Below are 21,463 nucleotides of genomic sequence, written 5' to 3'. Positions count from 1 at the left end.
GCTAGTTGTTCAAACTCCCATCTGTATGTGGATTCATCATTGTCTCGAATGAGACTGATCACTGTTGTGTCATCTGCACTTTTTCTTTCCTGGAAACACTAGTTTCCAATATTAATAACTTTTTTCATATATGGACACCTTGCATGCAACATATGGCAATAAAACCAACTGCTAGTGCCTTTTATCTCTCAATCGCCTGTCTCCAAGACAAGGCGGGTGATATATTCTGAGATCACCGACAGAACTGAGGCGAGGCGTCCACAACAAGAACCCTGTGTTTATCACTTGTAACATGCATAGCAACAACTCCCGCGCTTGACAGCTCCTTTTATACCCTGAGCTGTCATTGTTTCAACCAATCAGTAATTAATACGGCAACCAATCGGCCACTAGAGGCCGCTATTAACAGAACCAATATGTAATATGTAACAGCGGGAAATGGCAGTTAATCATTTATGTCAATGATTAACACCATATCAGTGTGAATTAAGTGCCATTTTCATTCTCCTAGAATGCCCTGCAAAGCTAGGCTTTCATATGCATCCAACTTGAAATTGCCCTGAACAGAAGACTCAAGGAGTAACTATGGAGAAAGGTAAAAAAAAAAAAGAGCATTCAGTGGCAAATCCCCCTGGCATGGGTCTATGATGACTCACAGTGGCCAGGTCGGGTAGACATGGATGGGTGGGCATGAAGGAGTGGGTTCAGCCAGCTCAGCATTGACTCACTGCAGCCAGGTGGCATGGCCAAGTATGCATGGCCAGCTGGGTACAACTGTGTGAGCATGGCTGGGTCAATGTGAAACAAGTCACACCAGCTAACAACATGGGACCAGTGGTGGGTTCCTCCCGGTTCCGCCCAGTTCTGCCAAGCCAGTAGCAGTGACGATATGACATCACCGAACCGGTTCTGCCCCCCCCGCACCCCCCGTGCCCCCCCCGCATTATTCTTACCTTTTATTTGGCCCCACCCCCAATCTATTGTTGCCTCCTGAGTCCCAGCTGATGGCTAAAGGGAAAAAAACTGTTTAAACTCTTGCCGCGGGGCTTCAAAGGGCCGCCCTACAGCTGATCAGTGTTAAAAGAAAACAAATGAGTAGACCGGTGCCTGCAAAAATAAATGAATAGACCAGTGCCTGCAAAAATACATGAGTAGATCAGTGTCTGCAAAAATATATGAGTAGATCAGTGCCTGCAACAAATAAATGGGTAGATCGGTACAACTCTGCAAGCAGTTAAAAGCCTGGTAGACTAGTACCTCTGCTAAATCCTAAAGAATTGTCACATGACCATCAAGCCATGCCCACAAAATAAGCCACGCCCACAGAACCGATAGTAAAAAAATTTAGAACCCACCCCTGGTGTGTGTGTGTATGTGCATGAGCACCCGACAGCCTCCCACCGGCCAGTATGCTCCCACAGGGCGGGCCTCCTTGGGGTGCCGTCGGCCAGACAATATCAACTGGCGACCCCCCGGGGGAGAGCCTTCTCAGCGGGGGCTCCTGCCCTCTGGAATGAGCTGCCCCCGGAGGTACGGAGGATCCCGGACTTGCGCACCTTCTGCCGTGCCCTAAAGACTTTGTTATTCCAGCAAGCCGGGCTAGCCTAATTTTAACGGTTTTACATTTGAAATTGGATTTTAATGGGATGTTTTTAATTGTGGGCCAAAGTATTTAATTTGGTTTTAAATTGTTTTTAACTTTTATATTTATGTATCTGATCTTGGCTGTTCACTGCCCTGAGTCCTTTGGGAGAAGGGCGGTATATAAATATAATTAATAAAATAATAAATAAATAATAATAAAAGAGAGGTCCTTCTGCCCAAACCTGGGCATGGTTGGCAGGTTTTTAGTGTGCTGTGTGTGTCTATGTGTGCACATGTGCGCGTGCCTGGCTATCGGCAGCTTGTGGAGGTGAGCTGGTGGGCACTGAGTTGTGTCCATGTCCAGTTAGCCAGTATGTGTACTTGTTCTGACCCATCTGTACCAAACCATTGGTACCTATCCAGTCACATCCACCCATCCTTACCAACTGGCTGCACTAAATCAGTGGCAGTAAGCTAGCCACTCCCACTACTTTTCACCAACCCACCTGCTTCTACCCGGCCACACCCAACCATCCCCGCTCACCTGGCTGTTGTTTGCCGTCCTATTCTGCCCTGGCTCAGTCTTTCTCTCACTACAGATTTCAGACACCCCTGGAAGACGTCAACCTTTTCAGGAATGGTCCTCTTTGATTTTCGTGCTAATGAGTTTTAAGACCTGCAGGTAACTCTTGCTAGATTTGCAGTGAACAAATATGAAGGGAGGTGGGGGATAGTGAATACCAGACAGAAATAAAATGGAAACGAAAGTCAGGAAAACAGGCTATACATTTCTTCATTTAAATGAAATGCATGGCAATAGAGCTCTCACTGCTATTGTGGAAAAGTTTGTGGATAATTGATGGCTGCAATGTAAAGGAGGTGGGATAGCCTAGTAAATTTCTTTAATGTCCTGATACTTATAGCCTGGCTTGTTCAGTATTGCTGACAGAAGAATCAGTGCATAAAAACAGTGTCTTTGAAGAATAAAAGAAACAATATACAAAGGAAGATTGGAAGAAATGATCTAGCATTGTTGAGGTCCTCCAAAGTAAAAGTTAAGTCCCCAAACCATCCCCCCCCCGGAAAGAGAGGAGCATTTGGGAATATTTTGGCAAACTTTCCGTGAAAAGTCTGAAAAAAGGGTTAGGGTTAAAATTTAAATGATAGAGGGAGGAAGAAAGATTGAGGGGAAAATGCAGAAACTCAATTATTGACTAATTAAGGTTTACTTTTTGTTATAAGATTTTCTAAAATATCTGAATTTTGAGAAAAGTGGAGGGAGAGTAAAATGTTTAAGTATACTTTACAGATATACTAAGAGAGTTTCCAGGGTTTGAATGATCAATGTTTGTTAATGTTTTTAAAATCTTTAGAGTTAATGAAAGGGGAGGTTGATGATTTTGTAGAAGGGGAGTTAAGGGGTCCAGGGAGTTTTAAATCTTGCAGTAAATTAGCATATGTTAGCGAATGTTTGTTGAAGTCCATGCCCTGTTTTTGTTCTGGGAAGTCGGGGGTGGGGGGTGGGGAGGGGGGGTTGATGATAGATTGAATGATTGCTTATATTGTATATTTGTTTGATTATAAAATAAAACAAAAACTTTTTCAATTAAAAAAAAAAAGTCTGAAAAAAGGAAGTGGGGAATTCACCATTTCTCCGGAGCAGCTGGTGGAAGGCAGATACAATAGGGCTTTGTGTGTGTAGGACAAGAGATGAAAGAGCTGGAAGCGCTCATTCTAAGGTCTAAGTCCAACACCTTTTGAATTCTGTTGAAGCTTATCTGGCGCCAATTTTATATTAAACGTTAGCTGGCTAGTTTCTTTTGTATAGGCTTGAGGAATACATCCTCTGGACTACAACCTAACATATGGTCCTGACTCCTGATTATCACCAAGCATCAGCACCTGACTTTGGAAGAAATGCAAAATCTACAAATAGAGGACAGAGCACAAAATGGTGGTTATAGGTACCGGTAGGCATATTCTGATTAAATGTTAGGGGGGGAAATTCCAAAGTCAGTGTTGGAATACCAGCTGGTCAAGGTGATGGGGGCTTTCTTCTTCCTAATATAGTATCTGTATGTATGCATGCTTTCAAGTCCATACTGATTTCTGGAGAATGTCTGTTATTACTATTTTTTCTTCTTCTTCTTCTTCTTCTTCTTCTTCTTCTTCTTCTTCTTCTTCTTCTTCTTCTTCTTCTTCTTCTTCTTCTTCTTCTTCTTCTTCTTCTTCTTCTTCTTCTTCTTCTTCTTCTTCTTCTTCTTCTTCTTCTTCTTCTTCTTCTTTCTTCTTCTTCTCCTCCTCCCCTTCTCTTTCTCCTTCTCCTTCTCCTTCCACTTCCCCTTCCCCCTCCTCCTCCTTCTTCTTCCCCTCCTCCTCCTCCTCCTCCTCCTTCTTCTTCCCCTCCTCCTCCTCCTCCTCCTTCTTCTTCTTCTTCTCCTCCCCTTCTCTTTCTCCTTCTCCTTCCCCTTCCCCCCTCCTCCTTCTTCTTCCCCTCCTCCTCCTCCTCCTCCTCCTCCTCCTCCTTCTTCTTCTTCTTCTTCTTCTTCTTCTTCTTCTTCTTCTTCTTCTTCTTCTTCTTCTTCTTCTTCTTCTTCTTCCCCTTCCCCTTCTCTTTCTCCTCCTCCTCCTCCTCCTCCTTCTTCTTCTTCCCCTTCTCCTCCCCTTCTCTTTCTCCTTCTCCTTCTCCTTCCACTTCCCCCTCCTCCTCCTCCTTCTTCCCCTCCCCCTTCTTCTTCTTCTTCTTCTTCTTCTTCTTCTTCTTCTTCTTCTTCTTCTTCTTCTTCTTCTTCTTCTTCTTCTTCTTCTTCTTCTTCTTCTTCTTCTTCTTCCTCTTCCCCTTCCCCTTCCCCTTCCCCTTCTCCGTCCACCTCTGCCTCCACTTCTGCCCCCCGCCCCAATCCCCCACCTCCTGCTCCGGGCTGAGGGAGAGGATCCAAAGTCACCCAGCCAGCTTCATGGCTAAAATGGGACCAGATCTCACAATCTCCCCATTTCTATCCACTATGCTAAACTGGCTCACTCAGAGATTTAATACAAAAGTTTAACAATCCTGATGATTCTTCTCTTCAAATAATATCCTTGAACTTACATATGCTTCAGCATGATACATATTATTCAATCTCCACACTATAGATACATCCCAGTATCCAAATATTTATTCTGAGGTCTTCGTAGCTGCTTTACCAAGTTCTGGTCTGTGGCTCATTTCTTGACTGCTTGTCCTTTTATTGTTAATGGTTGGATCTTGATCCTAAAAGACAGAAACTATCCATCACTTTGATATCTTCATTGTTAGTACTAAGCTGGCTAGGATACCTGTTGTCATTAGTTTAGTCTTTTTTACATGAAATATCAATCTCATTTTTTTCATTGTGCTCTTTGAAAATCAGGGACTTACTATCTCTTGCTGCTTATTTCTGCCTAATTGCTGGGAAAAATCACACTGTTAAGATCAATACACATTGTGTCCAAAAATGCCTTTGGGTCTGTCATTACAATAAACATATTATAGAAGAGAAATTATAACTAAATATAAAGGATTAAGTTGTGGTGACATATAGAATTTTCTCAAATACTTTGGCCACCTAATGAGAAGGAAGGACCCACTGGAGAAGAGCCTAATGCTGGGAACAATTGAGGGCAAAAGATGAAGGGGACGGCAGAGAATGAGGTGGCTGGATGAAGTCACTGAAGCAGTAGGCATGAGCTTAAATGGACTCCAGAGGATGGTAGAGGACAGGAAGGCCTGAGGAACGTTCTCCATGGAGTTGTGATGGGTTGGACACGACTTCACAACTGACAACATATATATATATATATTTTGGTGGTTTTCTTTCTTTAGCCCTTCTTATCCATTTCTGAAACAATTTATTTCCATCACAATCTTTGTTGTTCCTCTTTTTGTAGTCTTACCTATTCTTTGCTTTCCTACACCATGTGTTTGCACAGCTGTCATTTATTTTTATTACACATGCAATATCTGTCTCTCACCTTGATTTCTTGCTTCATTCTCTTATATGCATTTTCCTGATCGATAGCCTCTTTTCCCTTCATCATTCCATTGAGCATTGTTTTTCATACTTCCTAAAAAAGAAACGATGTGATAAATATATAGCTCTTAAGATTAGGTTGTATATGCATTTGATATATAAATACTCTTGATTTTGAGCTCCATTTTTTATCTCAATTTCACAAAGAGTTCCAGATAAATTATATAACTGTCAAGGTAATTAATTTGTATATGTCTGCCTCAGGGGCGGGTTCCAAATCTCGTCGCTACCAGTTCCCTCATGCGCACTGCACTTCTGCACATGTGCAGAAGCATCCGGGTGGGTGGGCGGAGCCTCCCACTGCTACCGGTTTGCCCGATCTGGTGTGAACTGGTAGCAACCCACCACTGGTCTGCCTCATTTAAAATACATTGAGTCTATCCGTTCCTAATTTTTACATGGACAATATTCCAGGTTCAGAGCATTGCAAATCTAGTTAAACCATGTGAGATACAGGTAGTCCTTGACTTACAACCATAATTGAGCCCAAAATTTCTGTTGCTAAGTGAGACATTTGTTAAGTGAGTTTTGCCCCATTTTATGACCTTTCTTGACACAGTTGTTAAGTGAATCCGGCTTCCCCATTAACTTTGCTTGCCAGAAGGTCATGAAAGAGGAACATATGAGCCACGGTGGAGCAGTGGTTAGAGTGCAGTACTGCAGGCTACTTCTGCTGCCTGCCAGCTGCCTGCAATGTGGCAGTTTGAACCTTACCAGGCTCAAGGTTGACTCAGCCTTCCATCTTTCCGAAGTCATTAAAATGAGGATTAAAACGTTGGAAGCTATATGCTGACTCTGTAAACCGCTTAGAGAGGGCTGTAAAGCACTGTAAAGCGGTATATAAGTCTAGGTGCTATTGCTATCACATGACCCTGGGACATTGCAACTGTCATAAATATGAGTCAGTTGCTAAGTGTCTGAATTTTGATCATGTAACCATGGGGATGCTGCAATGGTCATTGGTGTGAAAAATGGTCATAGGTCACTTTTCCCAGTACTATTGTAACTTTGAACGGTTACTAATGAACTGTTGTAAGTTGAGGACTACCTATAATTGATGTGGGAAAGACCTTAGATGTTTGCAGCTGGACTAAACAAATGCTGGGATGGATAGATACATTTCATACAACCAGATATGACTTTTTATTGTCTAAAACTGCCTTCCTCAATCTGGTACTTAAGAGATATATTGGATAACAGATCTCACAACCTCTTGTTGTGACCTAGGCTTACTGAGTCATTACAAGACACAACTAGTCTCAAATAAACCTATTTTATTGTAACAGCTGAGAATTACATTCATTCCCAGCTGAGTCCCAATTAGTTGCAAAACAAATCCTTCGGAAGAAGTCCTTCGGGATAATCTCCAACCTTTATCTTCTTTGACACCCTGCCAAAGACCTTACTTGGCAAAGCCCCATGAAGTTTAGAAACAAACAAGAGACACCGACTGGAAACAGAGTTAGCAACATTGCTTTCCTGCAAAAAGGCCCAATCCTTTGTTTCTCTTTTAAGCCTTATGAGAGGGGCCAATCGTCTCCTGGCCTTACTCCCGAGTCATCCCTTTTGCTTTAGCTGCTCTTGCCTTCTGCGCATGCGTACACTAGGAACAGGCTCCTCTGGTTCCTCTGCCTCTCTGCTGTCTGCCTCTGGAGACTCCGGAGTCCACGCATCACTCCCAGATGGCCCTGGCCCTATCACTGCCTCCGACGCAGAGCCCTCGTCCGGGCCTTCCCCAGACTCCAGGACTGGCCCATGTTCCTCCTCAACCTACTCACTGTCCAACTCCGCTGCCAGCTCCGCAGGCTGCTGGCGGACAACACCTCTGGCCATTCCAGTCAATAAGATTCAAGTGGAGGGCAGCACTTTGAAGAAGAGTAATTTAAGGGAACATCTTCTCTACAGAAATATGTCAACGATATTGCATGCAGAAATAAGTAACATTAATTTATTTTCTTTCCATGCAGTCTGAATCCTGATTATGTATGTATTTATTTATTTTGGTAACCCAGACAGCTTGGAAGATGCCAGGAGAAATGAAAGGTGAGGCATTCAGATCATTCTTTTCCCTAGCTGAGAACTAAAGAAAGCAGGAGGAAAGCACTAGGGTAGTGATGAAGTCAAAGGAAAAGTCTTCCTTGATTCTAGGTCCCAAAAGGGCTTTTTCAGGAGGCAACTGGACTTCCTTGTTTTTTTCTTTGAAGACGTTTCACTTCTCATCCAAGAAGCTTCTTCAGTTTTGGCTGGATGGCGGGGAAGCTTCTTGGATGAGAAGCGAAACATCTTCAAGGAAAAATCAAGGAAGTCCAGTTGCCTCCTGAAAAAGCACCTTTGGGACAACCATGACTTGGATAACTTGAGAATCTCAATAGAACTGATTCTATGACTAAAAACATTGCTCTCTATTCTAAGCAGAGGAATCAGAAGGTGTAAGACAGGCATGAGTTGAAAAAGCAAATTTGGATGAGCCAAAGTTTTGATCTGCGATATTTAGAGATGACTGGACTCAAGGTAGAATTAGGGAGAAACTGGGAAGAGAACAGGTTACCAGTAGGATTGTTTTCTTCAGTCAGCCTTGGTTCTTATGGCAAGAGCTGTATTGGGAGCAAATACTCAAAAGCTGATGAACCAAGAAGAGCATCTGAAAGGACTCTCCTAAGATGGAGAGAGGCTCTTTAACTATCACATCTAGGATTCTGTGTGGAATATTGGTTTCAGATATTCAATATTTATTTTATTTTTATTTATTTATTGAATTTATCTTGCTGCCTATTCGCCCATGGCTACTCAAGGCGGCTTACAAAATATAAAACCTTATTTCAAACAATAAAACTAATAAAAAAGAATCAAATAAATTAATATAATAAAATAAAATCACTCCCTGCCCCAGCGACAGCACATCACACACGAGCCATTCAATGGGCTCCATCCTGCTCTGGATTTCCCAGGCCCTCTGGCAGAGCCAGGTCTTCAGCACCTTCCAGAAGAGTGTTAGAGTGGGGGCCGTTCTAATCTCTGGGGGGGGGGATGATGTTCCAGAGAGAGGGAGCCACCACGGAGAAGGCCCTTCTTCTGGGTCCCACCAGGTGTATCTCCCTTGGGGATGGGACCTGCAGCAATATACTATATTATCTGTTTATATAAAAACAAGGTCTTCTAATATGCACCACAAGAGCGATGGAAATACCCCAGATGTAGACTTTTGTATTATCCTATCTCAAGGGCACCCCCATCCCCATATATTATCACCTGAAATTTTGCAAGATTAGCAACTCCTAAGATTTTTGGAAGTTATCTTGAGTTCTGCCTCTGAATGATCAGCCTTGCAAGATTTGAGGGTTTGGTGAAGTTTCAGCTATTTAAAATATTTCTTTATTATGATTTTTTGGACTGAGAAAGAAGAAGCCCTAGTTGGGAATTGTGGGCAGCATCTTCCTAATAACAAAAGTAGACCACATCTCTGTGTATTGTCTTACTTGGGGCCTTCTGCATTCTTTTAGGGGAAGAAAGAGATTCTGGATGTAGTGAGCAATTGACTTCTAAGGAGACAACTGAATCTGCTCTTGGAAACTCTGATGCAAAGCCTACAAGAAATGCTGGTAAAAACAAAGGTAGACACATGCTTTGTAATCTCTATGGGGTATGTGTGTAATGGAGCAAAAGTGGGTGGAGCTGGGCCACACTTATGTAAGAAACAGGACCACTCTTTTCCCTGGTTTTGAGAAGAACTTGGTGTCAACTCTGAAGCGAACCTGGCTGAAGCCATCTTGTGCTGCCTCATAGTTGACACGAAGCCTGAGAGGGAGAAGGGAGTGGGGGAGTAGATAGCCCGGTTAACCAGAGGTGGGTTTCAGCAGATTCTGGCCAGTTCTAGAGAAATGGTAGTGGAAATTTTGAGCAGTTCGGAGAACCGGTAAATACCAATTCTGACTGGCCCCACCCCCATCTATTCTCTGCCTCCTGAGTCCCAGCTGATCGGGAGGAAATGGGGATTTTACAGTAACCTTCCCCTGGAGTGGGGAGGGAATGGAGATTTTGCAGTATCCTTCCCGTGCCATGCCCACCAAGCCATGCTACGCCCACCAAGCCACACCCACAGAACCGGTAGTAAAAAAATTTGAAACCCACCACTGCGGTTAACGGTTGAAACAAAAAGTTTTCCTATGGAAACCAAGGTCATCGTAACAGGTGGCTGTTGAAGGAGGAGACGAGCCTGCCATCCATCCTAATTGGACAATATGACCGATGACACCTGGGAGTGGGGATTTTACTCTTTTAAATTAGGTGAAAATCGCAGAAACTGTTAGAGTTGATTTTCACCGGCTGTGCCGATATGATGTATCCAATAAACATGTTCTTTGAGGAATCTAGCTGCCTCAGAGTTCTGTTTTCAATGGGTGCGTTACTCTCGGAATGCTGACACTTGGGAGTGTTCCTCTTTTCAAAAAAAAAAATTTCCCACAAAGCCAACTGTAGGCCAATACTGTACCTTGGGTGAGTTTCCCATGTCACCTTGGTGGGCATTTCCCATTTCCAGGACCAAACCAAAATCCTGCCACTGACTTTTGGCCATTAGGGTTGGAGAGAAAAGTCCAGGTCAGCCATCTGAGAGGGAAGAAATGGATATTTGTTCTTTGTCACAAAGAACAAGATCTGGTTAATTGCTGTAATGCTGTTGGAGAAAATGAGGAGGTTGGGGTGGCATGCTCTATTTTTCACTGTGCTGTTCTGCAGGGAGCACTTGAACTGTATTTTGTGATATTAAATTAAAGGATTTGGACAGGACACTTTCACAAGCGTTACCAGCTTTTTCTTCTGGCAGGCTGTTGGGCATTTAAGAGTTTTGGGATTGAGATTGACTTTGAGTCTCTCACGACTATGAGAAAGATGGAGGATCTTAGCCATTCCAGACCCATTTACCGGTAATCTGTTCTGTGGGGAAAGAAATCTGAAGGCCACACACAACAGATGCCAAGGCTGTGCTTCTGGGCTCCATGGAGGTGCTCTTGACTGCCTTCTTCAGTCTTTCCTTGTTGAGGGTGGGGGAGGGAGATGAGGGACGTTCAGGGTTTATCTGGGGTGGGATCAGCAGCTGCAAACCAGACCACAAACGTTAACTGTCAACAAATGCAAGTGCACACCTTCTCTAACCAAACGTTTTCCAGATATTTTGGACAAAGCTGGAAGAAGATAGTTCTATGATACAGGATACAAAAACTGTACATACACATTACAGCCAGTCATTTGGGGTAAATGTGCAGTCTCCTACCATAAAGGGAATTAAAACTGTCTGTCGGTATGCTACAGTGTGACTACAACCTGGGCAGCTTACAAGACAACAAAACCAACAAAAAATTCTAAGCTATCACAATAAAAGCATGAAATTCACCTCCTAATATTTTCCTCTGTTTTTCAGCTCTCATACATAAGTACATTTCAGACAAAAAGATTATTATTATAGTAGCTATTATTGTGATCGTCGTTTTGAGTATTGTCATAATTTCATTGGCTGGTAAGTAATGAGAAATTTCTATTTAACATTGTCCAGTTTTGTTGTTGTTTAAATCAAGATCACCACATACATGTAAACCACATAATGATTTGGAAGGAGGTAGCTGGGGTGAGATGTGTCAAACAAGTCAAGATGAAATTTGCTGCAGTGTAACTGAAATCTAGACTTTTTGTACATGTTGCCTGTGTATCCCAAAAGGAAGGAATATTATTGCATTGCTGTAATTGCCATCTGGACTTTTTTGCTACTCTTATAAATGCCCTGGAAGCAAAGATTGTTATGTTAAAGGTAGCACAAACCTATAGAAGGGAACGAAGATAGCATAATCCAGCAAACAAATCTGCATTTGATTTGATAATTTTTCATTCTTGACCATTTCTCTTCTAGTTTTATGACATCCACTCAAGTGTTCCATTTCTTCTATAGCTTTGTGTGTATATGAGTGTGGTCTTCTTGAGTGCCTTGATTCTGGCAACTGCCTAGACAAATCCCTGAGGTTATCTTGGGGGAGATTTGAGAAATGATTTGCCCTTCCCTACTTTTTAGAGCCAAGGGAGAGGGACTGGCCCAAGATCACCCAGCTGACTTTATGCCTAAAACAGGACTGGGACCTACAGACTCCCATATTCTAGCTTGATGCCTTAACTGCTATACCAAACTGGATCTTTTCCTACTATAGCTAGTCTTCATTTAGGTTTCTGCTGATATACTCAACTCCATTTTCATATTCCGTATTCCATGGCCCTAACACTGTTAGCCTTCTGCAAAGCTTTAAAAGCCTTTCTATGCTCCCGAGCATGGGGCGCTACATGCGCCAAGGGCCCAGCCTCTTGGCTAGAGTGTTAACAGACCAGATATTTTGCTTTGTATGTACTTTGAATTAGTCATTTTCAAGTTTTAGAATTTAGAATTAGAATTTTTTATTGGCCAAGTGTGATTGGACATACAAGAAATTTGTCTTGGTGCATACACTCTCAGTGTACATAAAAGAAAAGATACGTTCATCAAGAATCATAAGGTACAACACTTAATGATAGTCATAGGGTACAAATAAGCAATCCAGAAACAATATCAATATAAATCGTAAGGATACAAGCAACAAAATTACAGTCATACAGTCATAAGTGGAAGGAGATGGGTGGTGAGAACGATGAGAAGTTTAATCGTAATGCAGACTTAGTAAATAGTTTGACAGTGTTGAGGGAATTATTTGTTTAGCGGATGGCATTTGGGGAAAAACTGTTCTTGTGTCTAGTTGTTCTGGTGTGCAGTGTTTTTACTGTTTTACTGCTTTTTATTGTTTAAAATGTTGTTAAGATTTTAATTGTAATATATGTTTTGAATTGTGAGCTGCCCAGAGTCATTTGCTAAAATGGGTGGCTATAGAAATCTATCAAAGAAACAAACAAATAAGTAAGTTAATTTGGTTATTTAATTTTAGTACTTCCCAAACCTGGATAATTTCCCCCAAATTGACTAAAAATGGCTTTTCATTGGGTAATGATATATACCAACCCATTACCCAATCCACACAGGGAGATGTAAATTTGCAGAAGTGTGACCCCAGCTAATATACAACCATAAATATAGAATTGCAGTATATCCAGTCAAAAAACTGAAAATCACAAAACTGCTGGGCTTTCTGGTAAACTGACTGCATCAAACTTGAAGAAATATCCTGACTTCAATGTAAGTACCCATCCATCATTTCCCCCCTCTGAGACACTGAATCCCATGGAGTCATAGCTCTCATGTTATTGCTGTTATAAGGCCATAAAATACTTTAGATCCTGTTTAGCAGGACGTTCGTGCCATTACTCTACCATCTGGCTTTTGAGAGAGACAGCTTAACTGTCAGGGTTCCAAGTAATACACCCATAGTAAACAGAACTCTGAGGCAGGTAGGTTCCTCAAAAAATAGTTTTATTGGATATATCATATTGGCACAGGCTGTTGGAAACTGACTCTAAATGTTCCCCCAGTTTTCACCTAATTAAAAGTAAAAGTTTTTCCCCTTTCCCCAAACAATCAGTCACATGGTCCAATCAGGGTGTAATCCAGTTGCTTGGTAACATCACTCCTCCTTTATTTAGCCACCTGTGGGAATGTCCTTGGTTCACAGAGGAAACTATTTTGTTTTGGCTACAAAATCCCAGCTACCTCTAGTCCACTCTCCCTATCCCTCTCTATTGTGGCAACACTGGAGCCTCAAAATGGCCTCCGTCAGGCCAGCTTCAGAGTTGACATTAACTATCCCAAAGCATACAATAAGAACTATATAAAGAGGAAGCTAGGAAGCCAAGATGTCAGCCAATCCCAAAGGTAAACATCTGATGACATCTCTGAGAGCCAATGACTGATCTTCAAAGTGCTAACAAGCAGATGACTCCAAGGGCTGCAAATCCTTCCATTCCCTATCATTCAGTCAAAACTGAAGATGCTTCTCGGATGAGAAGCGAAACATTTTCAAAAGGAAAAAAACCAAAACAAAGAAAATCCAGTTGCCTTTTGAAAAAGCATCTTTGGGACTTGAGCCCCATCACAATTGAACTCCAGGCTTGCGGGCAGAGTTAGCCTGCAACACTGCACTTTAACCACCAGGACTCTTATAATTATATTGTAAATACCTTATAATGTAATTACATTATAAACATATTTGTGTACACAAATTCCAATTTATGTAAGATAGCTTAATATGGTATTAGCTATTCAACTTTGTTGTCAGAACTGTAGTTAATTGTGAGCTGTATGATTTGTGTTTTTTGTTTTACTTCCAGTTAAAAAATCAGAAACATGTCCACTTTGTCATACCTCTGCAAGCCAAGGTGCTGCCTGCCCAGATTTCTGGATTGGATATAGAGAAAAATGTTTCTATGTATCAAAAGAAGAAACGAATTGGTCTCTCAGTTTAATAACCTGTTCCTCGTTTAATGCATCCTTGGCTGTGATTGGTAGTCAGAACGAATTGGTAAGGAATAAGAAGACATCATGAACAACTACATTGTTGTCCTGGCATTCACAAATACAAAAAGCAGTCGTATTATATTTATTATCCATTTACTACTAAAACTTTCATTGTGTTTGTCTATTTGTCAAGTTAGCTCAAATGGTGTATTATACCGTAACAATTTTTGAATCAATTATCTATTATTCTCTCATGTATACCCAAATCTGTGGGCTTCAAAACCCAAGACAGCCAACACAACACACAAACACAAGCACTCAAAGGCTACTACTCACTACTCATTACTCCACGCTTTCTCACTTCTACTAGACCTCCTTCTACTGCTCTTTCCACTACTCCTTAAGAGTCCTACTGCTACATAACAGTACCTCTTTCTATCTGTGTTAAGCTGCTCCAGGCAGCTTTACAAACTAATGGTAACAAAACATTTTTGAATCACGGTACCTAAAATACACTAACCTAAAAGACTGCATAAAAAATCTGGCAGCCATTACTCCTGTGGAATTGAAATTGTTTTATTAACAAAGCTGTGTCCTTTGTAGGGACCCTATGGTCACATGATCATCATTTTCGACACTCCTTGTCAGCTTCCCATGAGCAAAGTCAGTGAGGAAGCCAGCAGAAAGTTGGCAGTCACTCCCACTCCCTTTTTCCCATTCTGATTAATCTGTTTAGCTAAGTAAATATTGAAGTTCATTTACCACTATAATTATTTTTTTTTATTTAGAACAGAACAGAATAGAATAACAGAGTTGGAAGGGACCTTGGAGGCAGTGGTGGGATTCAGCCAGTTCGCACCACTTCGGGAGAACTGGTTGTTAACTTTCTGAGCTGTTTGCAAACTGGTTGTTTGGGGGAAATTATTAGGGCAGAGAACCAGTTGTTAAATTACTTGAATCCCACGACTGCTTCGAAGTCTTCTAGTCCAACCCCCTGCCCAGGCAGGAAACCCTACACCATTTCAGACAAATGGTTATCCAACATCTTCTTAAAAATTCCCAGTGTTGGAGCATTCACAACTTCTGGAGGCAAATTGTTCCACTTTATTAATTCTTCCAACTGTCAGGAAATTTCTCCTTAGTTCTAAGTTGCTTCTCTCCTTGATTAGTTTCCACTTATATCATAAATATGTACAAATAGTACATATTTATGATATGTACTATTCTTAGATTGTGATGGGACCATCTAGCATTGGGTAAGAAAAAAATGTGATCAGCCTAACATTTAATGTTCATTTTGATTATGCCAGACTGCACTAACTTTCGCTCTTTAATTCAAATTTGAAATGGAGATCCAGAACATTTTCTCTTATGGCTAGAGGTCTTACCTGCAGCTCTTGTAGTTCCACTAATGTAATGAACACTCTTAATGTCCATTCTGTATTTTTTAAAAAATCAACTTGTAGAGCCTCCTCAATGGTTTGACAGGTTTCTGCATTTGCTTGCCTCAGTAGAGTAACAATCTTTATTTCTGTAACTTGGATTGCTTGAATTATTTTATCTGAACATTCCTCTAAATTGCTTCTCATGAAGTAGAGCTAGTGTGGCTGCCACCTTTGTTGTGGTTGTGAACAGATGTTCATCTTGTTTATTATGAAATGGAATAAAGTCAAACACAGTTTTATAATCTTTGACTTCCTCTTGTGGTCAAAGAGCAGATCACTTGCAAGTCTGAAGTTGTATCTTAGCCAATCAGACTCAGCAACAATTAGAAACTTTCATTCTCCCACAACAAACACCTCAGTGTTATCACATTATCAAACAAAAATGGCAGATTTGTAAAGCAAGGCCACATTTTATGCCATAAAATTTGAAATGCTTAAAGAAAGAACGTATTCCAGACTTTTATATTTTAGCTCATCACTGGCATTCCCTCTCTGGTTATTTAATACTAATAATGTCTCTAAAATGGTGCACTCTTCAAAAAGGAGTAACACACTGTGACCAAAAAAGGATCTCTTAATCAATAAAGATAAATAGTGAAAATAAGGTCCTTAAGACATAGAAGGCATGACATAATGTCTGCTTGAGAATTTAAAAAAAAAAAAAACTTGGTTTTCTGCTGTGAAGAAGCTGCTTGCATGAGCCATGGTGGTGCAGTGGTTAGAGTGCAGTACTGCAGGCTACTTCTGCTGACTGACTGCTGACTGCAATTTGGCAGTTCGAATCCCATCAGGCTGAAGGTTGACTCAGACTTCCATCCTTCATCAGCATAGTACAAGTTATTGCTGCAGTTCTTCTCCAGTTATTAAACCAGAGTCATCCTCTTCCAATTCAGCTTTCCTTGTGATCAGGATTACATTTTGAACCCTTTATATACAGGTAGTCCTTGACTTATGACCATTTGAAGTTACAAATGACCCGAAAAAGGGGACTTATGACCCAGATTGAAAGTTCCAATTGTCGTGCACCCGCCACAATAATGTGACCAAGCTTTAGGTACTTGGCAACACAATCTTGCAATGTACCACAGTGACATGACCATGTTTTATGATGCTTTTGCAAAAAACTGGCACTTCCAGGTTTTGGCAAAACCACACCCACAGTGAATCATAGATTTGCTTAACAACTGTGGCATTAGCTTAATGACTTCAGTGATTCGCTTAATGACTACTGTGCTTTGCTTAATGAGCGCTGCAAAAAAAAAGGTCATAAAATTGTTTTATGACCGTTATGACGTACAACGGGCAGGCTCTGCTACTGTTGAATATCGAGGACTATCTTAAAAGACTCTGCTCTCTTAAGTCTATAACTGTGGGAAAGGGCAAAGGAACGAGAAAAAGAGGATGGCCAACAATAAGGCATATGGTCAATTGGAAGACCCGAAAGACCAGGTTGGGGACAAGTCCTCCAAGAGAAGGTGAAATCTATGTAATCAGTAAGAGTTGACATTAACTTGATGGCAAATAACCAAATAAGAGCTGTGGTGGCGCAGTGGTTAGAGTGCAGCAGTACTGCAGGCTACTTCTGCTGATCACCAGCTGCCAGCAGTTTGGCAGATCGAATCTCACCAGGCTCAAGGTTGACTCAGCCTTCCATCTTTCCGAGGTCGGTAAAATGAGGACCCAGATTGTTGGGGGGGTGGGGGGCAATATGTTGACTCTGTAAACCGCTTAGAGAGGGCTGTAAAGCACTGTGAAGTGGTATACAAGTCTAAGTGCTATTGCTAAATATATTATTCGCATAAGATCTGCCATAAATATTTTTGTTATCTTGATGAGTTATTAATATTAAGAAATATTTGACGAGGGCTACCATTATGAGTAACAAAAACTAATATATTCCTGTTGAATTCTGTCCAATGCATCTTAAATTTAAAAACAGATATGTGTACTGTGTATCAAGCAAAAAGCTTAATTGAATAGACCTCCTTTTAGTGGACTTTGGATACAACAGACCTGATTTCTATGTCACTTTCTCCCTCAAATAATGGACAAGCCCACTCTGTCTGAAATAGTGCTGACAAGGCATTTACACATACCTTACCTTTACCTTAGTTGATTATGATTTTGTACAAAAGAAATAAATTGAGGCAATTGATGTATTTTGACACTTAATAGACAGTAAAAAAAAAAACATTTTCTTTCCAAAATTAGCGTATTAAATGAGGATTTTACTATACATTATTTCCTTTCTCCTAGGATTTTTGGGTGGGTATATTAGGTCCCTTTCATTACTGGTTTGATCTCTCAAGAGAAGTTAACCAGGTCTGGAAATGGTCCAATGGCACAAAGTTTAAAAATCAGTAAGTATGGTTTTATTTATTTGTTTGCAGAACGTACAGAGCTATTTACCCATTTGAAACATTTATATGCATTAGGCTTCAGTCAGAGTAGCTGAAGGAATAATAAGAATTGGGATCATTTTTGACTAAGGTTCTCTCCCTAAAAATAAGACACAGAAAGGGGAGAAAAAAGGAAAAAAAACAATTGCTCAGGCAATAGTATGTAACATCTGGTGGTCCATGAACTGCTGGCCAGCTGTGATGGACTGAGAAGTTCAGAATGGCTGAGATGATACACCACCTCCAAGAGCAGATAGTTCTCCTGCCAATTTTGTTATTTTTGTAAGCAGGGGCGGGACAGCCCAATCTGTCATAAACTTGCAGTTTGCTTTTTTTTCTTCTTCTTGAAAGGCACTTTCTATAAGATAAGATTCCTCAAACCTGACATCTTTAAAGTGAGTGGACTTCCAGAATTCCTGGTTGCCTGGTGAATTTTGAGAATCCATATCTTGTAAATTTGCCAAGTTTGAGAAACACCGCTCTATTAACAATGAGGAAATGGGAAATGTGTACATGTTAAAGGTCAACTGTGTGATATATCAACTATCCCTGGTCTGTTTCATATCCATAATTCAGAATGTTGATTCAAACTTCTTTGGAAAGGATGTTTATTGGAAAAGTAACCAAATGATCAAATTAAGCTAATAGACAATTGGATTGGGAGAAGGGATCTGATTTGGCAATTTGATCAAATAGTCTTCAAATCAAGGGTCTTAATTAAATAGCCGGCATATGCACATAAAAGGGAGAAATCAGTAGGATAGAAAGGGAGAGTGTTAAAATCCAGCCTGGGAGGGTATTATCCACAATTCTACTTCCAGACTTCATATTCTTCCATCTATAAAAGAACCAAGTGGCACCATTCATTTCTGTTGAAGTTATCTGTCATGTTTTAAGACTATTTATCAGGAGTGTCAGATGCTTAAAAATCTAATACATCTGAAATTAGGCATATATGTCTAACACTTTAGCAAATCTACACCATTTGGAATTTGAATTGAAAAGTGTGAATCTGAAATTTCAATTCAAAATTTCAATGATTCAGGGCAGTACTTCAACTGTGCTAGGAATGTACTTAAACCTCTAGTTCAAGGGTGTCAAACTCGCATCATCATCACGTGACGTATCACAACTTCTTTTTCCTTTGCTAAACCAGAGATGGGCATGGCCAGCGCATGACGCATCCAGCTCACGGGCCGCGAGTTTGACACCGCTGCTCTAATTGATCACTGAAATTTTGAACCAAAATTTTACTTTTACACTTTACACTGTACTTCAAAACATACACTTTATACTCCTCTTCTCTTCTCTTCTCTTCTCCTCTCCTCCTCCCTTCCCTTCCCTTCCCTTCCCTTCCCTTCCCTTCTCTCTTCTCTTCTCTTCTCTTCTCTTCTTTTCTCTTCTCTTCTCTTCTCTTCTCTTCTCCTCTCCTCTCCTCTTCTCCTCCCTTCCCTTCCCTTCCCTTCCCTTCCCTTCCCTTCCCTTCTCTTCTCTCTCCCTCCCTCTCTCTCTTGGACTTAGCTTTTCACTGAGTGCATCCTGAAGGCACGGTGTTGGCTGATGTTTCCTGTGCTCTCAAGCTGGTAATCCTCCTGGAAGGATTATTCCTACAATGCTAATTTCTTCCCTTAGTCACCACTAACATAGTAATTACTTGTTCTTTTTGCAGGTTTCCAGTGCGAGGAGAAGGCTTCTGTGCATATATAAATGGAAAAGGGGCTGATAGTACCATATGCTCCATGGAGAAGCATTTTCTCTGCAGCCAGCCAGAAAGTTGCGGCAACAATGGATGATACAACCACCTCAAAAGAGGAGACCTCCTGTCTTATCTCAATTCATTGGAGAAGCACATGTGTGTATGTAGTGTCTCCTGGCACATTCAGACTCTCCTGGCACACCCAGACTTGATGCTTGCCATATCAACTTTAGTTGGATCCTAGTTTAACAAAGCTGTAATGTTCCTAATCTACAGAGAGTCCTTGACTTACGACAATTCATTTAGTGACCATTTGAAGTTACAACGGCACTGGATAAAGTGACTTATGACTCACAAATGAAGGGAAATATATGTGTTCCAGGATAATGTTGCAGGACCCAATCTAGATCAGTCACTGGGACCAGAGGTTTAGTCTTCCAAGCTTTTGGACTCGTGCGGGAACCCATCTTCAAGGAAGTTCTTGAAGAGTGTGTGCTTTAGGCTGTTCTCTGTGTTGTATTTATGTTGTATGTGGCTTTTTAGGTGTTGATTGGGGTGTTGATGGCTGGCTATTAAGTCATTGGCTGTTGTTTGTTTGTGCTTCCAAGCCCCCGCCTCCTAAGTACTTGATAAACTAGATGTCAAACCTGAAGTGAACCTAGCTGAGCCCTTCTTATTTATTTATTTATTAGTTCAATTTATATGCCGCCCTTCTCCGAAGACTCAGGGCGGCTTACAATGCGTTAAGCAATAGCCTTCATACTTTTGTATATACCTGCTTAGTAGGGCTTTCGGCCCCACCCTAAGCGGTGTTCTTTTTTATATAAAGTCAGCTTATTGCCCCCACAATCTGGGTCCTCATTTTACCTACTTCGAAAGGATGGAAGGCTGAGTCAACCTTGAGCCTGGTGAGATTCGAACTTGCAGTAATTGCAGGCAGCTGGTGCTAGTTAACAGCACTTTAGTCTGCTGCGCCACCAAGGCTCTTTGGAGGCTTCAGGGTTGCCACACAACAGAGGGAGGGGGCAAATAATTAGACGGGGTTTGCTAGACAAAACAATAAAGTTTTCCTGTGGGAATCAAGGACATTCTCATAGGTGGCTGGCCAAAGGAGGGGTGGATTTCAACTCCCTCATGCTGGCTGAGGAATTCTGGGAACTGAATTCCACACCTTAAAATTGACAAGGTTGGGAAACTGCTCTAGATTCTGGAATCACGGAACCACTGAATCATAGGGCTGAAAGGGATCTCAAAGGTCTTCTAACAGATTAACAGAGTTGGAAGGGACCTTGTAGGTCATCTAGTCCAACCCCCCGCTCAAACAGGAGACCCTACACCATTTATGACAAATGGCAGTCCAATCTTTTCTTGAAAGTCTCCAGTGATGAAGCTCCCACAACTTCTAAAGGCAACTTCTGCTCCATGGGTTGATTGCTCTCTCTGTCTGAAAATTTCTCCTTATTTCCAGGTTGAATCTCTCCTTGATCAGTTTCCATCCATTATTCCTTTTCTGGCCTTCAGGTGCTTTGGAAAATAGATTGACCCTCTCTTCTCTAATCCAACCCCCAGCTCAAGGCAAGGAGATCTTACTCCATCCCTGTCAAATGATTGTCTAGACTTCTTTTGAAGACCTCCAGTAGTGGAGTACCCACAACTCTGGGAGGCAATTGTTCTTACTGTCAGAATAACAGAGTTGAAAGAGGCCTTGGAAGTCTACTAGTCCAACATCCTGCTTAGGCAGGAAGACCTGTATCTTTTCAGACAAATGGCTGTCCAATCTCTTCTTAAAACATCCAGTGTGGAGGCAAGTTGTTTCACTGGTTAATTCTCACTTAATTTCTCATTACTTCTAGCATCACTCTTTAATGAGT

At 41.3% G+C, this 21,463-nt stretch overlaps 1 protein-coding gene and 1 long non-coding RNA gene across 5 annotated transcripts; one reads left to right on the top strand and one right to left on the bottom strand.

The window, feature by feature from the left end:
• Nucleotides 1-1,893: 1,893 nt before the first annotated feature.
• On the top strand, nt 1,894-20,244 carry LOC117667957 (C-type lectin domain family 2 member D-like). Of its 4 annotated transcripts, none has more exons than XM_087888110.1 (8): nt 1,894-2,266; nt 3,413-3,554; nt 7,604-7,679; nt 9,137-9,247; nt 11,053-11,148; nt 13,926-14,116; nt 17,754-17,857; nt 19,566-20,244. In XM_087888110.1, exons 3-8 carry the CDS (start codon nt 7,622-7,624, stop codon nt 19,687-19,689), a joined length of 684 nt encoding a protein of 227 aa, XP_087744236.1. In that variant the 5' UTR covers nt 1,894-2,266; nt 3,413-3,554; nt 7,604-7,621; the 3' UTR covers nt 19,690-20,244. The 4 variants fall into 4 exon arrangements, with proteins under 4 accessions (XP_087744236.1, XP_034277476.2, XP_034277477.2 ...); XM_034421585.3 differs by having other exon boundaries at nt 1,895-2,266; nt 3,413-3,548; XM_034421586.3 differs by lacking the exon at nt 3,413-3,554 and having other exon boundaries at nt 1,895-2,266.
• Nucleotides 4,725-9,909, bottom strand: LOC117667959 (uncharacterized). The gene is made up of 3 exons (XR_004592183.3): nt 9,765-9,909; nt 5,578-5,670; nt 4,725-4,837 (listed from the first exon to the last, which is right to left on the bottom strand). It is a non-coding gene; the product is annotated as an uncharacterized LOC117667959 (long non-coding RNA).
• Nucleotides 20,245-21,463: the final 1,219 nt, after the last annotated feature.

The sequence above is a fragment of the Pantherophis guttatus genome, chromosome 2 (assembly GCF_059756535.1).
Source record: "Pantherophis guttatus breed Tessera chromosome 2, ASM5975653v1, whole genome shotgun sequence".
Classification (NCBI taxonomy): Eukaryota; Metazoa; Chordata; class Lepidosauria; order Squamata; family Colubridae; genus Pantherophis; species Pantherophis guttatus.
This window is presented reverse-complemented; position numbering and strand designations above follow the sequence as displayed.

Excerpts from the sequence above, each read along its gene's own strand:
- LOC117667957 (XM_087888110.1), top strand. The coding sequence starts at position 7,622 with ATGTATTTATTTATTTTGGTAACCCAGACAGCTTGGAAGATGCCAGGA. Across the intron at positions 7,680-9,136 it reads GATGCCAGGAGAAATGAAAG|GGGAAGAAAGAGATTCTGGA; the intron begins GTGAGGCATTCA and ends GCATTCTTTTAG. Across the intron at positions 14,117-17,753 it reads TTGGTAGTCAGAACGAATTG|GATTTTTGGGTGGGTATATT; the intron begins GTAAGGAATAAG and ends CCTTTCTCCTAG.